This window comes from Cupressus sempervirens, chromosome 1 (genome assembly GCF_028749045.1).
Source record: "Cupressus sempervirens isolate cs-2001-9-10 chromosome 1, ASM2874904v1, whole genome shotgun sequence".
Lineage (NCBI taxonomy): Eukaryota > Viridiplantae > Streptophyta > Pinopsida > Cupressales > Cupressaceae > Cupressus > Cupressus sempervirens.
In genome coordinates this window covers 213991649-214007382 of record NC_143118.1, presented here as the reverse complement: position 1 = coordinate 214007382, position 15734 = coordinate 213991649, and the positions used below count along the sequence as shown (strand labels likewise).

The following is a 15734-nucleotide window of genomic DNA, read 5'->3' as shown; positions in this document are numbered from 1 at the left end:
CCAATTACTAAATTTTAAAGAAACCCCAAAAATGATAGCACACATACCAATAGTCAATCATACATTTACTAGTAGTCGATCATTCTTTGGTTTTTCTAGTTGGTAAATGGCCCATCTATGCAAGTACTATTCGGACATTTTATAATGAGTACTAGGACATTTGGCTACAACTATTGATAGGTTTTAGTAAGAGACTATTGGTGCAAGAATATAATGGGTATCAGATGACACTTTGAAATGCCCACTTTTAACCATTTTGTGTTCAATGGTCTCTACGAAGAGGTCCTTGAATACCTAGAAGCTGAAACCTTAGCTTTAAGAAGTTAACTCACATACACAAATGACAAAAAAAACATCAAAATATGACATACTGTGGAGGATCTATAGGTGCATAAAGTTAGGGTTTGTTGGTACTAGGTCATTCCCACCAATATTGAAATAAAAATTGGTATTAGAAAAGTTAAGAAATATAATTCAATTAAAGATTTTAAGCCCAGATGCCAACATGGTAAAAGCTATCTTGTTTGAGGATTATAATGCTAAAATTTCAATAGTGTGCTTGAGGACGAACTCTCATTACGATAACTATGAAATAAGTAGATGGACTATCCCCCAGAAAAAAATATGACAACATAACTTTTGTCTTTTGTAGCAAAGAAATAGTTGAAATCAATTGACATTTTATCATAGGTTATAGTATATATAAGGGTATCTATAAATAATTTCAGAATATTTTAAGGTAGACAATGCTAACAAGCTCTTTTAGGAGACAAGGCTTCATAAGTTGGAAAAATTATTAGTAAATAGTTTTTATAAAAAGAAGATATAACATATTAAGAAATATGAAAATGTGTCAAGGCTATAGATTTAGGCCCCTTGGTCTTGTAGACATTATTAAAATTTCCTTATGCATCCATTCATTATTGTATTGAAACTATTTCAAAAGAAATAAAATGGACAACTACTAAGATTCCAAAACTCACATTTGTACCTATTCAATGGTTTTAACATTAGGAGGGAAGAAGACTGTGTGGCAAGGAAGTAAGTTGTATTTTCCATAAAGAGCATGAAAGGGTTTGTAAGAAGAATCAATGAACTCTATGTTGATGTATAGTCTCAAACAACCAAATTAATAGTCACACACCTAGGGCATAGGACCCAATACTTCAACACATTTCAATAATTGAGTTATAACTTGTTTATTTAATGCCAAACTTTTTTAGTGAAATGCAAGGCAATAGTTGTGCGATTGATTTTTTTTAATGACATCTACCTATAATTTAAATGAATATATTTTTAAGATGTGAAAAACAACATATCATGTTTTGCCACATCAACACACCAATAAAATATGACCTAGTACAAAAGTCTTTATCTCAACTAGTTTTTAGTGTTTATAAAAAATATTTTGATATGGTATCATATTTCACAATATAGACCTAAACCCTATTTTATAAGATAAGGACTTGCCATGTAAAACTTTTTCCTTCAAGTCGACGGTCTCTAATGGTAGGTTAACACAACCTAGAGTGAAATTATAGATGATATAAACAACTGCTAAGTGTGTCATTTGATGCTAGAATTAGTATATGTACAAGATATGGAGATGTAGCTAGACATTTATCTTGTAAAAAGGTGGGAAGATATATTATAGGATTGTATTTATCTATCCTAGCAGTTGCTTGGTCACAATACATCTCAATACAAGAATTTCCATGAGATCTTGATGCATTGTCTGTTGTAATCTGATTGAAACAGATCATTGTATGAAAGATATTGTTGCTACAGAATGTGTTCAATCATTATTTTGTCACTGATGTCAAATCTGCTATTTGTTGGAATGGCAATTGCTTATAAGATCCAAGCACTATCACTTAGTTGATTGATGAGGAATCAATAAGATGTAACAAAAGCACCTAAGGGAAAGGTTGAGTTATGGTTTTGGAATGAAGTGCAAAGATCAGTTAAGATAATGATAAAGTGATGTATTGACAATATACTTGAAGATTAAGTGCCGAGTAAAAATCAAGTGTCGAGTGAAGATCAAGTGCCAAGTAAAGATCAAGTGCCGAGTGAAGATCAAGTGCCGAGTGAAGATCAAGTGCCAAGTAAAGATCAAGTGCCAAGTGAAGATCAAGTGCCGAGTTGTGTTCATGTGTCGAGCATCAGAAAGTCAAAAGTGCCGAGCTGCTGCATTATTTTGAAAAGTCAAAGATTTGCTAGATCTGAGCCGACATGGTTGTTATCTAGAATTTTGTGAACCAGATAGAAGATAAGAATGATGAGCTAGTGGCACAGAACACTATGTAAAACATTTTTGGCAAATACAACTGGATTCTAGATGAAGTTTCTAGATAAAAATGAGATATGGGACAAATACATTGTATCCTACCTAATCTATGGAAACCCTAAAGTTGGAGAGGGAGAATCAAGTGAGAAAAGTATTCCAAATTTTTATTTAAGGAGTCATAAGGTCACGAAGCAAAAGAGTTGGTCAAGCATGAAAGCATGAAGTGCTGGAGAAGGTGCTAAGGAGGAAGAGAGCATAGAAACTCTGTTTCGATAGATGACCACCGAGATGATTGCATTGGTATGATGAGCAAGAAGACTCAAGGAGATGAAGTTTGAAAGTAAAACAAGTTGTCAGAGCCGCAGTGATAGAAGCCAAGCAAAGGATTGAACTGAAGTGTGATCTGAAATCTGCAAGATATGTTGTGAGTTGTATCAGATCAAAAGCTCTTATTGTTACTCTCTAGCAATTGTAACAGTTAGTATAAATCCTATGGACTTAGGTTGGTTTAATAGCCATGTTGTAAATCCTTTAACAGGGTGACATTCCAAGTGAATGTTCCAAAGACCTTTGACTAGGCCCATTCCTAACAGTATGGTGAAATCCTCTAACAAGGTCACATTTAATAGTGTATTGTAAGCATTTAACAGGGCAGGCCTTTAACATGGCATCACTTCATAAGAGTGAGAATTGAGTAGCATGTTATTGGTGGTTTTTCCCGAATTGGGTTTCCACGTAAATCACTGTCTCATGTGTTGATCTTGCATGTTTTATTCCTGCATGTTGATTTGCTGTAACTTACTAAGATGGATTTTTTAAGCTTGGATCATGGATGAGTAGTTTAATGGGCTCACAATGAAAAAGTATTATTAGGGCATTTAGACTTTGGATAACTGATTCATCCCCTGCCCCCCCCCCCCCCCCCCCCCCCCCCTTAGTTATACTAAAACATTTCCAACATTGTCTCCAAGGGGATCAAGGAATTATGTGGTAGAAATGATACTTTTTATATATAGAATTAATGTATACGATTATTTTTGTATACATTTATATAGACATCACAAGTTTCTGTAGTGATATGAAACATGCACATTTTGATACTAATGATGATATGCATAACATACATATTATATATTATTATCATGATTATCATAAAATGCACACATACACATGTATATATTCATATAAAAACATGTAAACCATAACATAAAATAAAATGTGTTCCTAGATTGATTTCATAAATTTGTGTAGAATTTTAAAGATAGGGTATATGACATATTCGTATTTTAAGAATAGTACCATCATAGATGCATATCATTTATAAGTTATTTAAGTGGAGTGTCATCCATGTCAAATAGGCCATAATATCTAGACCCATAAACATAAGTGAAGGTGCAAGAACCTAAGCACTTATGGATGAACTCCCCCCTCCATTATGCTAAAACATTTACATTTTTATGGTTCTCATATAGAGAAACATAATGTATCTACCTTAAAAGTATGAGAACTAGCATTCTGAGTATACTTTCTAGAAAGGAATTTTTTATAATTTTGTATGTGTTGGATGACCTTGAGATAATGCTCATCCAACATCTCTAATGCATGAAATAATTTGAATCAATTAGCTCCATCATCTATTGCCCCTTTCATATAGACATGCAAATATGGTATCTCTACTTTGAAAGGAATCACAACATAAACTCAATATATGAGACTATAGTGTATATATCCTAGACCCATATTAATTCTAATATGATAGACCTAAAATACATAGTTTAATTGGACATGACAATCTTTTCCATGATTGTTTATTTTTTTCAATAAAAATTGCTCAATATTCATGTTAGAAGCCTAAACTTGACCATTGCATTATAGATGGTATGGCATAGATTTTTTTTTCAAAATGTCAAACTTGTCAAGGAATTTTATCACTTATTTATTTCTGAAACATGTACTCTATTAGAGATAATGGTGGAATACTATCCAAAATGATAAATTATATTATTTAGGACGAAGCTAAAAAAATTAGTTGTGGTGGATCTTAGTGGGATTTCTTCAACCCAATTTATAAAAAATTCTATTGCCACCGTGATAAAGGCATTTACTTTTGAAGATGGGGGAGATATCTATCCAATAATTTTGATTCCAAAAGTCTTAAAATTCCATTGTGAAGTCTAAGTTTATAGATTCTAGGCAAGATCCATAATCAAATTGTTATGTTGCTAACATTTGGAATACTCCTTTAAAAAGGAATATGAATCTTGTCTAATTTTTTTACCAATAGTATCCCATATGAAATTAACTTGTCTACTAAGGATTAATTTTTGGTGTTTCCTTGTATGGATCTTGAGTAGGAAGAGTGCAAAGAGAAAGGGTTTTTTTGGCCATAGTAAGACTATCCAATAATACAACATTGTAATCTATCAACAATTAAGGAAATTTGATAAGATTAATTACCAAGTGGAATGTTTCCTAATATTTATATAGTTACTCTTAGTCACATTTTAAAGGAAACTTTCACTCTTTAGACAATCATGTATGTAAGATGGCCATTTTCTTGCATCTATTTGAGTGCATACAATATTTTCAAAATGAATTTTATCTGGTAACATAACAGATTGGAGAGCATGAAATAAAAAGGTTAGTCTTCTTGCTTAGTTATAGGCTAAACAAGGGAATTTTTTTCTTTCCATTGCCTCTACATGGAGATTCTCTTTCTTGGAAATGCTATTTATAGTGTAATGAGGAATTGTCCAAAAATACTTAAAGCCAATTCTTTGCACCAAGAAAGCCTTGATTTCTTAGCCCATTATTTTACATTGATTTGATTCACAATAAGCTCAAACTCTCTATGTATGGAAATATGAGTGACCTTAGAAGAAATCACGACATACCATCAATATATAAGGGTTTCATACTAATCAATTTTATTCACGCAATGAAATTCAAGATAAAAGGAAAGTGGAAAAAGATTTTCTCTGGGTGATAACAAAATAAAACCTACTCTCAAACCTATACGAAATATTGATCCATCAAAGTAGATGTGTCAAATAGCTTCATGACTAATGGTACATATATTTTATCAAGAAATTGATCGAGCATTGAAAATGTTTTCAAGGATTATGCATCTACATATTGATCAGGTATCAGCTACCCTTTAATAGGTTGTTACAAACATGAGATTAAACATAGAGAGAAACATTACCCACCTTATGGGTCATACTAAAAGGTCATCTTGGGAAAACAAGTATTATAACAAGTCATTATTTGTGAGGGATCAAGTTCTTTCATTGAGTAAGTAATTTCTTAAGTTTTTTATTGTAACTACTAAAGAAAGATACTATTTTTCTATAGAATAATACTAGGTCTCATAGTCAACCAAGATATGAATAACATAATAGATGACTCTTTCCTTTCCAAAATCATCATACGAATCCTATAAAGCTACCAATGCATATAGTGATGCTGAGACATACAACAAAAAGGGGCAATCCTCGACAACTAAAAACACGATAGGAGGATTAGTTGTATAGTCTTTGATAGAATCGTAGGAAACTTGAAAATCATTATCTTATTTTAATTTTCCATTCTTATTCAAAAATAATAGGAAGGGAAAAATATGATCAACCAATTGAGAGACATATATTCTTATAGATTTGACTTTCCTTATAAATCACATAGTTGAGAGATGTTCCTCAATAAAGAAATATTGACAATTGTGTCAATCTTATCTTTATAAATTAATAATCCTCTTTGAGAGATAATGAAAGCTTATGAATTTATAGCATATATCCCAAAGACACATTCTATAGGGTTTTAATTTTATCTTATAAATCAAGAGTCAATTAATGATGAGGCCAACATTGTTAACATGGTCTCGATGAAGAACTGAATTTGCTAAAATAACATCCACATAATCATCTAGGATCTTATGAATGAAATCATATAATATAGGATTCATTGGTCATTGACAAGTTGCACCAATATTCTTCAACCCAAATAAATGAATACATATCAAAAAGTACTCTAAGGAGTAATAAAAGTGATGTAAGTTTATTAATCTTCTAGGTTATATAGTTCAAATTGTAACATGAGAAGCCATCCTCAGAAGATAATAGTGTGTGATATTTTCACAAGTAAAAAATTATATAGATATTTAGTAAAATAAAATCATTCTTTAAACACATTTTGTTTAGATCATGTAATTTGATGATATTCAAATGTGTCTATTATATTTATTGGGAGGTATTATGTATTGTATAGCAAAGGTGAATAATTAATGGCACAAGTAACTATTGGACTAACCATTAATGTTTTCCTTTGGGATTTATGACATGGATTAACTATCTCCTATATTATCTAAGTCTAGTGGTTCTATTAGGCATCAACAAGTTGATCTTTTAGTGCTACAACAACTCTACCTCGTAAAAACTAATATCAGAGATTGGTCATAGGTTTAAATCTTCTTGGGTAACATTGAGGGGGGATTGTCTGACTGGCTACCAATGGCCCCATTCTAGATTCTTAAAATGGTTTAACCACCTCCTATGTTCTATAGGTATGGTAGTTATATCGAGCATTAACTCGTCGATCTTTTGGTGAAACAAAAACCCTAGATTGTAGAAGTAACAAAAGATTTTAAGATATTTCTATTTACATCTTAACCATCAAGGTGATCCTTAGATTCATCATTTAAATACTTTTATTTAGAGGCTTAGCATAGAGTGTCCATACCATATTATGAGTAACTTTTGATTCATCAATACCTGATATGTTGTATGCCCAAGAAAAAGTATCTATACACTATTACAAGAGATCATAATGTGATTTGACTTCCTCTTAATAAAGGAAAATTTTGACCTTTATAAATCTCATAGGATGTTTAGGATCCATAAGAACACCAATAGTATCCCCCTTTATGACAGCACTACGGTCTTCTAGATGTAGAACTAAAGAGTTATCGTGTGTGTGTGTGTGTGCGTGCGCGCACGCGCGTGTGTGAGTGAGTGAGAGAGAGAGAGAGAGAGAGAGAGAGAGAGAGAGAGAGAGAGATTATTTGATACTTTCTCCAAAGCATATATGGCTTTGTAGGAAATAAGGATATCATTTCTTATGATGATTAGAGGATAGATCATCATAGAGACCAAGGAATTATTTAACAATCTCTTCCAAAGGAATGATATATGAAGAAACTACCGCGTAAAAGCACAAATTTGTGTCACCTTTTATAAAGAAAAGGGATCTCAAAACTTGAACTGTTCAAATTTAATCATTTGTGTTTAGAATTTGAAGATGATGTTAATTGCTGAAATGTGTAAAATTGGATAAGTTTATGTCTATAATATTATTTTTTTAATTTGAAAAGGAATTTTTTATCCTTTTAATTTTTGAAGTTCTTTTTTTTTTGAATGTTGAGCATATAGAATTTCATTCCCACCAAACAAATATATGCAAATGATCATATTTTGCTCTAGTTTTGTAATAAGTTATAGCTGTCATGTATATCTAGTCTAGAAAAAAATGGTTTTCTATCTACATTTTTCAAGTTATAAGTGTTCAAAGTTGAACTTACCATAAATTGATTTTTTTTCTCTGCCAAACTTTTCCTATCAAATCTACATATTTTTGAAGAAAAGTTACATATTCTTGAAGAGGACTCTCTCCTCTAGAGGTACATGTAAAGTTTACATTTTTTGAACATGATTTACTATTTTTTTTCCTTTTTTGAAGTGACATCTTCTTGAATCTTAAAATACCTACTTACAACATTTTAAAAATATAATATATTATAACTACTCAAAACACTATAAAATTTATATGACCATAATCTTGACTCCAAGATTTACAAAAGGGTATTTTAGGTTTTGTAGGAACTTCATTTTTTATTTAGAAATTAGCCTTAGAAGTGAGAAAATTTAAAAAACCCTAATTTTTGCTTGTATGGCTGCCACAAAGGATGCCGCATATACAGTTTTGGACCAAAGGGTTTTGGCCGACCTACTTATTTGACCACATATAAGAGAAACACCTTTCTTCATTAATTTTCAAATAATAGTTTCGGCCAAAAGTTTTATGATAGAAATAGTTTTGGTTGTAACCATTTTGCCACATTGATGCCACTTGACGCCACATGGGTTCGGCTGTAACCATTTTGGCCATAACCCAATCGGATATCCTCAAGGGTGACACATATTTGTGCTTTTACCCTACCACAGAGGTCAAACTTATGTTAATAAGCTTGGGATAAACTAGATCCAAATGGAAGAATAATGTTAATATTGCACCAATTCTTATCCTTGCATCTCACATGATGGTATCCCAATCCATTGCTATGATTTTTTGGTTTAGGTTCTAAAGGAACTCTAATTCCTTCTTAAGTGGGATTACAATACCTACCACTATAATGAATACTTCAAACTATCTCATATCCTTTCCCATAGATCAACTAAATTACTTTAGAACTAGGTGGTTTGGTGTAGACGAAATGATACATAAGATATGTATTATTGAGCTTTGTAAATTCATAGTCATCTCTTGAAGTCATTATGAATGTCATCTTTTTGATTTTTAGGTTGGTTGGGTGATGCAGAGGTAAGGGTGGTGGGAGTCAAAACTAAGTTAAACCCACTTATACCTATAAGGGAAATACAAGGTTCCCAAAACCCTCTATAAGGAAAAATAGTACTCAAATGACTCCAAGACTTTCTAGATGGTTAGGATGATTGACTTAGGTCAAAACAAGGTGGACTTAAAGAGTTTCAACACATTTTAGGTCCTTAAGCACCATCTAATGCTTCAATCTCTTCAAACTACCTTTTAGGCCTAGTTACCCCTATTAGGTCTCCAACGTGATAGAAGCTTGGATTTTTGTGAACTTTTAAAAAATAATAACCTAAATCTATAGGTTTTAAGATACCCTTTTGGCCATACTAAAACATGTCTAAAGCCAAGCATAGGTTGTTTTAGAAAAAATCCAAGTTCTTTAGGCTGTGCTCAAACAACAAGCATAAATAATGTGATTTTCCAAAGTAACTACAAGCAATACTTACCTCCTGCATTCAAGACTTTTAATAGTCCCTATATATGAATTCAAACTACCAAATATCCAATAAATTTGGTCCTTGGATGCCTCCAAGTAGTAAAGCCCAAATTGTTCCTCAAAACCCTCTAAAACTAGGGGTTTCTAATTAGTTGTTGTTCCAATACTTTTGGGATCAAACAAGGGTGGATTCACCTTGTATAGGGTGTATCTAGACACCTCAAAACATAAAAATTTCCCCTCCTTCAGAAAAATTCTCTATTGCTGCTCCATACCTACATCTTCATTCTCCCTTAACACCTCCTTCTTGGGTGATCACCTTCAAACAAACTCTCATTTGCACATGTTAATGTTTGAATAGTATTGTACTAGTTAGGCATGAGTCATTCCATGAGAATCAGTAGAGTCATTCATGGAATGTTCATCCATCCATTAGTTATTGTCAAAAACTAGTAAAAAAAAACTATTCCTAAATGTTGTCAACACTATTTTGCAAAACCAGAGATTAAAAATGGACTTCAAAGCATTTAAAATGGATCCAAACAAATTACAATGTCTACCAAAGGTTAGAACATCCTCTAATCACAAAACTACAAAGAAAAAGCCTCAAACTTGCATCAAAATGGAGTTTTATTGAGTTTTCTTCTACTGTTTGTACATTGAATGATTCCCAATGTTGCCTACCATACAATGCCTCCAACTTAACTTAATAACCTTCCCCACAACTAGCCCAAGTGTTTGCGATTGATTTCCATGATTAGGTATGCTTAAAACTCCTTAAAACTACTTTCCCTCCAAAATATGAACTAATCGTTGGGATTGAAACATTTGAATTCTCCAACTTACAATTTATTGAATAAAACAACTATTTAACTCTTCAAACTTGTCTAATGGGCCCTCAAGACCAATTTAACCAATCATAGACCTTCTTAAGACTCCTTAGGACTCATTTTAATGCATACTTCCTTTCTACCCCCATTTCATCATTAAAGATCCTAAGGTCCTTAACATGCCCTTTAGGATTTATTACATTTTTAAAACATCCTTAAAGCCTCCTAAGGCCATGATTGGCTTCAAAACATGCCAATTTATTGGTTCACACTCTTTCTTGCCTTTAATCCATCTTTTGTCTTCATTAGGGATCCTTGCATGTCTTGATGCTCCTGCATCACTAGGCTAACCTTGTATTGTTTGAAACGAGAATTGATAAAATCGAAGTTTGCCCAATTATTGGTTGAATTTGTATTGACATTTGTAGTAGAAAGAGCTTTTGTAGATTTAGTAAAGAGGGATTCTTGAGTGTCCTTATTAGGTATATTGTTATCATGAAAATAGGTTAGGAAAATTCATGTTGGGAGGAACTGATGCCTCAATATTATGTTCTTACACATCTTTCCCTTAAGCATCTCTAGCAAGTGGGATCAGAGAAGGAGGTGTTGCAACAATAGAAACCATCAAGGGATAAAATTTCTAAATGTGGTAGAAATTGAAGTTTGACCTATAGTTACCATTTAGCATTAATGCTCATTATGAGGGTCATCTTTTATTGTGACCACTTGATTATTAGGTCCATAAAGTTAACTAATCTATGATTGATGGATGGGACTATCTCGAATGCATGTAAATAAGGACTCCCCAACAAGATATTATAAGGAAAAGGTATGAACATCACAACCACTAGAGTAGGTTTGATAAGAGATCCAACCTTTAGAGGTTGTATAACTATGCATATTGTAGTCTTTCTAGTGTTGTCAAACACTCCAATTGACATGATCATGGTGTTGTCCTCATGTTCTGATTGGCATGAGTGAAATCCTTGGATGATTGTCTTTTGTGTTTGTGGACATGTCACTCTCTCCACAACTCACATAATATTCATCTTTTCTATCTCATCCTCATGATGGTCCAGAAAGAGTGACTCGAGACATTGATGTAAAATATATTACATAGTTTAATCTAGAAGAGAACTAAAATTATCAAGATGGACTATGGAAATCTTATGAGATTGATTTTTATAATCAATTGAATTGATATTTTTATTTTTACTATTCTTTTGGAGAAGATCCAATTTCCTATCTACAAACTTGAAATGTTGCTTCTTCATATAAACATTGCTTATTAGTTCTAGATTTGAACATGAGAATGTTGCTTGTTCGTTCTAGATTTGATAATGTAAATCCGATATCCTAATAAAAAATTAGAAATTCTGATTTCAATAACTATTAAACAAAATTTTCATGAGTGCAATTTTTTAATAAACATAAAATTAAGTGTCTGAAGTTAAAATGCTCTACTTCCGGTATATAATAAAAGTCGATAATTTTGTATATGGGAGTCGATAATTTTGTATAAGTCGATAATTTTATATAATAAAAGTCGATAATTTAGGCTATTGATTCCACGAAATAACCTTAGTTAAGCCAGCGCGTGGAATGGAAATATGATCCATCATTGACGCACTGCACTAAGACTAGTCTAATGCATAAATTTTTTGCGTGTTGAATAATATATTTCGAATGAGATTGAATGCTACATAAGGGAAAGCATCCAACAATCTGATTACCTTCTTTCCGCTCCAGCAATGGCCGCTGCTGTAGTACTTCCTCTTATTCCTGTTTTTCTGATGCTCACCTGCGCATCGGCCCAGACACAGAACATCAAGCTTGGCTCGGCTCTTACTCCTCAAGATTCCAAATGGGTTTCACCAAACGGTCAGTATGCCTTTGGATTCTACGAGCTCACGCCAGCTCTCTTCGTCTTAGGCGTGTGGTACGAGAAAATACCTAATAAAACTCTGGTCTGGACGGTCATGGAGGATCAGAGGGACCTTCCTGTCGGAAAGATGTCTACTCTGCAACTTACAAACAGCGGCCTGAGGCTGTATGATGCCCGAAAAAGTCTTAAATGGTCCGCTACTATTCCGTCGGAAAAGATTGCCGCGGCTGCAATGCTCGACAGTGGGAACTTTGTGCTATTAAACGCCTCTTTGGAGCCCATCTGGCAGACCTTCGATTATCCCACTGACACCCTCTTACCCGGTCAAGTTCTCAAGTGGAAATCTACGATGCATTCCAGGGCTTCATCGACAAACTTCTCTGCAGGCCGATTCGAGCTCGCCTTGCAAGAAGACGCCAATTTGGTGCTCTATCCCGTGGATCGAGTGGGCGAGGAACAAGGTGCTTACTGGGCTCATGGCGTATTCAATCAGGAAGTGGACTTACATTTTGATTCAAGTGGGCTCTTGTATTTGGTAAACACCACCAACATCACAGTTTCCAACGTGACGGCCAATGGGACGGCCAGCGGGTTCGGAAACAGGGGCCTTCATATTCTTCGTAGAATGACGCTGGAGAGTGATGGAATCCTTACACAGTATGTGTGGAACAGTAGCGAGTGGTCATCTGTATGGCAGGCAGTGAATCAGTCGTGTATAGTGAAGGGTCAGTGTGGACGCAACGGCATCTGTCAGCTCAACAGCGAGAACAAGCCCGACTGCACTTGTCCTCCTCATTTTGAGTTTATCGACAGCCGAGATCATTTCAAGGGATGCGTGCGAAGGTCGTGGCCATGGCAGGGTTGCAGCGCAAGTAGCACCATGTCTCGGCTTGACAACACGAATTGGGGCGGCGGTAGAGACTATTCAGTTGTGCAGGATGTTAGTGAAACTCAATGTCAGGAGGCCTGCAGAAACGATTGCTTCTGTGTCGTCGTCACGTATCGCGACTCTGTTTGCCGGAAGAAAAGGATGCCTCTGCTCGACGGCCGCAAAGGTGATGACGTTTCCGAAGTAGCTTTTGTCAAAGGATCAGATGACACCAACACGCCGTTGCCCTTCTCCCCTCCTCCTCCCTCACACCAGGGAAAAGAAAGGGGGAGAAAGTCTGTACTAGGCATCGGCATAAGCCTCCTGGCTTGCTCTTCATCTCTTGTTGTGCTCGCCTTCCTTGTGTGTTTGTGTGGCGGCAACATCCACAAGATCAGAAAGGCTGCAGAACATCCCATCGTTGTTGAGGGTCTGAAGGCCTTTTCTTTCAATGAAATAGAGACGGCAACAGCAGGATTCAGAGAAGAAGTAGGAAGGGGTGCTTTCGGTAAGGTTTACAAGGGGAGCTTAAAGGATGGAAGAACAATTGCAGTGAAAACTCTTGTTGATAAATCAGTCGAAGAAGTACAACGAGGGGAGCGGGAGTTCAGAACAGAGATGACAGCAATCGGGAGAAGCCATCATAAAAATCTGGTTCGATTGTATGGCTTCTGCGATGAGGGCACTCACCGGCTTCTGGTGTACGAGTACATGAGCAATGGATCTTTGGGCGCCGCTCTATTTTTAGACAATGGATTTCTTGATTGGAGGGTACGAGTTCAGATTGCAATGGGGACAGCAAGAGGGCTTCTCTATTTGCACGATGAGTGTACAACCCAAATCCTGCATTGCGACATAAAACCCCAAAACATTCTGCTGGATCAAAACTTCAGTCCCAAAATATCTGATTTTGGCTTGGCCAAACTGTTGAGGGCAGAACAGACTCGGACAATGACTGGAGCTCGGGGCACAATGGGTTACATTGCGCCCGAGTGGGTCAATAATATGCCAATTACTGCCAAAGTAGATGTTTACAGCTTTGGAGTGATGCTTCTTGAAATTATTTGTTGCAGGAAAAGCATGGACTTAGATGCTCCGGAAAATGAAATCTTTTTGAGCGTGTGGGTCTATGAATGTTTGAAGCGTGGTACACTTGCTAATCTTGTGGAGCAGCAAGTAGGAGGCGATGGTATATCGAGAATCGAGTCGAGGCAGTTAGAGAGAATGGTATTGGTGGGTCTGTGGTGCATTCAAGAAGATCCAACTCTCAGGCCGTTTATGAAGAAGGTAGTTCAGATGATGGAAGGAACGGTGGAGATTGCAGTGCCCCCGCCTCCTGGATCTTTTGTTGGTTCATTGTGCCTGTGAAATGTAAATATAATGTTGCATTGCCCCTAGACATTTGTAACAGTCCCAAGTACCATTTCGTATACTTAGTACTGTAGTTTGTAGGGAACGAAAAATACTTCTTAAATGTTATTTTGCCAGTGGTAGGCGTCCATCACTTGTCCGATGGCAATAGGTGGTAGGGTGCGTGTGTTTTCTTCTTGCTGGTTATTATTCATTTAGATTTCATTAGGTTGGTTTGGTTTTTAGAAAAATAAAAGTCTTTCGTACGATCAAAAGAATCCACAATGGCCTCAACTTCTAGGTAGTGGCTACAGTGCAATTTATATGTATCCAAGTTAGTGTTAAATAGTCTGACGTCTTTAATATACAAATGAAATACTCCTAAAAGAGATGCATATAAGCACCGCTGACAGCGCCCAATTTCTATTAGTGAAAACTGAGCAACCACTAGGATAGTCGTATATTTGAGGATGGGGTTAAGTTTGTACATTATCATGTTTTTAAAAATAAAATGTCAATAGATTTTTTTTTGAAATTGGTAACATTTGTTCTTCATTTTTCTTCATGATCTTTGTTGGGTTTCTAATTCTTGTACCTATTCCTCTCGTTTCAATTTTTGACTACACTACCTTTGAATTCCTTTTAATTTGATGGCTTGTGTTTGGGTTTTATATATAATTTAGTTTATCCTTTTCAAAATGGAATAGAGAGATTCTTTGGTTTGATTTTTCTAATTTTTATGCAAGAATATAAAATTTAAAAAGAAATAGATGAAGCTAATTATAGAGTAATCATTTATTGTATGGAATGCCCTCTATCTCTTATAGCCTTTTTAAAACAATTTAGTGAGGATAAACCTAAGATTATTGACATTGTTAATTTTTTAAAAAGGTAATGCTAATTAGGCCTATAATTTGATGGTCGTATTGGCCATTTTTCTAGTTTTAGATAGTAAATGAGATATATTACTAATTCATAATTATTTTTTATGATTTTATATTATTTTATTAAACATATACATTTAGAAACATTGTATTTTTATAAATATTACTACTTGTTTTTTTTTTTTTTTTTGCTCGGTAAACGATCAAAGCCATGATTAATTTTATTAGATTGAAAACAAAATTTACATATAGTTCCACCGTTCTGACGGGCAAGGGTAGGAAAGACTGAGGAAAGAAAACCTCCTGTCTTGCCCAGGACCTTAGTCCTATATTATACATTCAAAAAAAAGCATACCCCAGTAATTACATCAGTCTGGATTACATCAGTTTAATTGTCTGTCTGATGAGGTTCCAAATTGGCGAAAAGATAATCTACAACTGATCTAAATTCACCACCATCAATATATGTTAAGAGTTAAGGATAAACCATAAATAAAAGGAAACCATGGGGAGTCATTTCAACATAATAGATGAAATCATTAAAATAATTAGATCAGTTTACACCTGTTAAAATTATTAATTGATCTA

At 34.6% G+C, this 15734-nt stretch overlaps 1 protein-coding gene across 1 annotated transcript; it reads left to right on the top strand.

The window, feature by feature from the left end:
• The first annotated feature begins 11803 nt into the window (after positions 1 to 11803).
• LOC149576903 (G-type lectin S-receptor-like serine/threonine-protein kinase LECRK3) lies at positions 11804 to 14804 on the top strand. Its single transcript, XM_089820631.1, has one exon. It carries the CDS (start codon positions 11911 to 11913, stop codon positions 14278 to 14280), a length of 2370 nt encoding a protein of 789 aa, XP_089676757.1. The 5' UTR covers positions 11804 to 11910; the 3' UTR covers positions 14281 to 14804.
• The last annotated feature ends 930 nt before the right edge of the window (positions 14805 to 15734 follow it).

Bases quoted from the DNA above. Each gene is read 5' to 3' on its own strand.
- LOC149576903 (XM_089820631.1), top strand. From the start codon at position 11,911: ATGGCCGCTGCTGTAGTACTTCCTCTTATTCCTGTTTTTCTGATGCTC.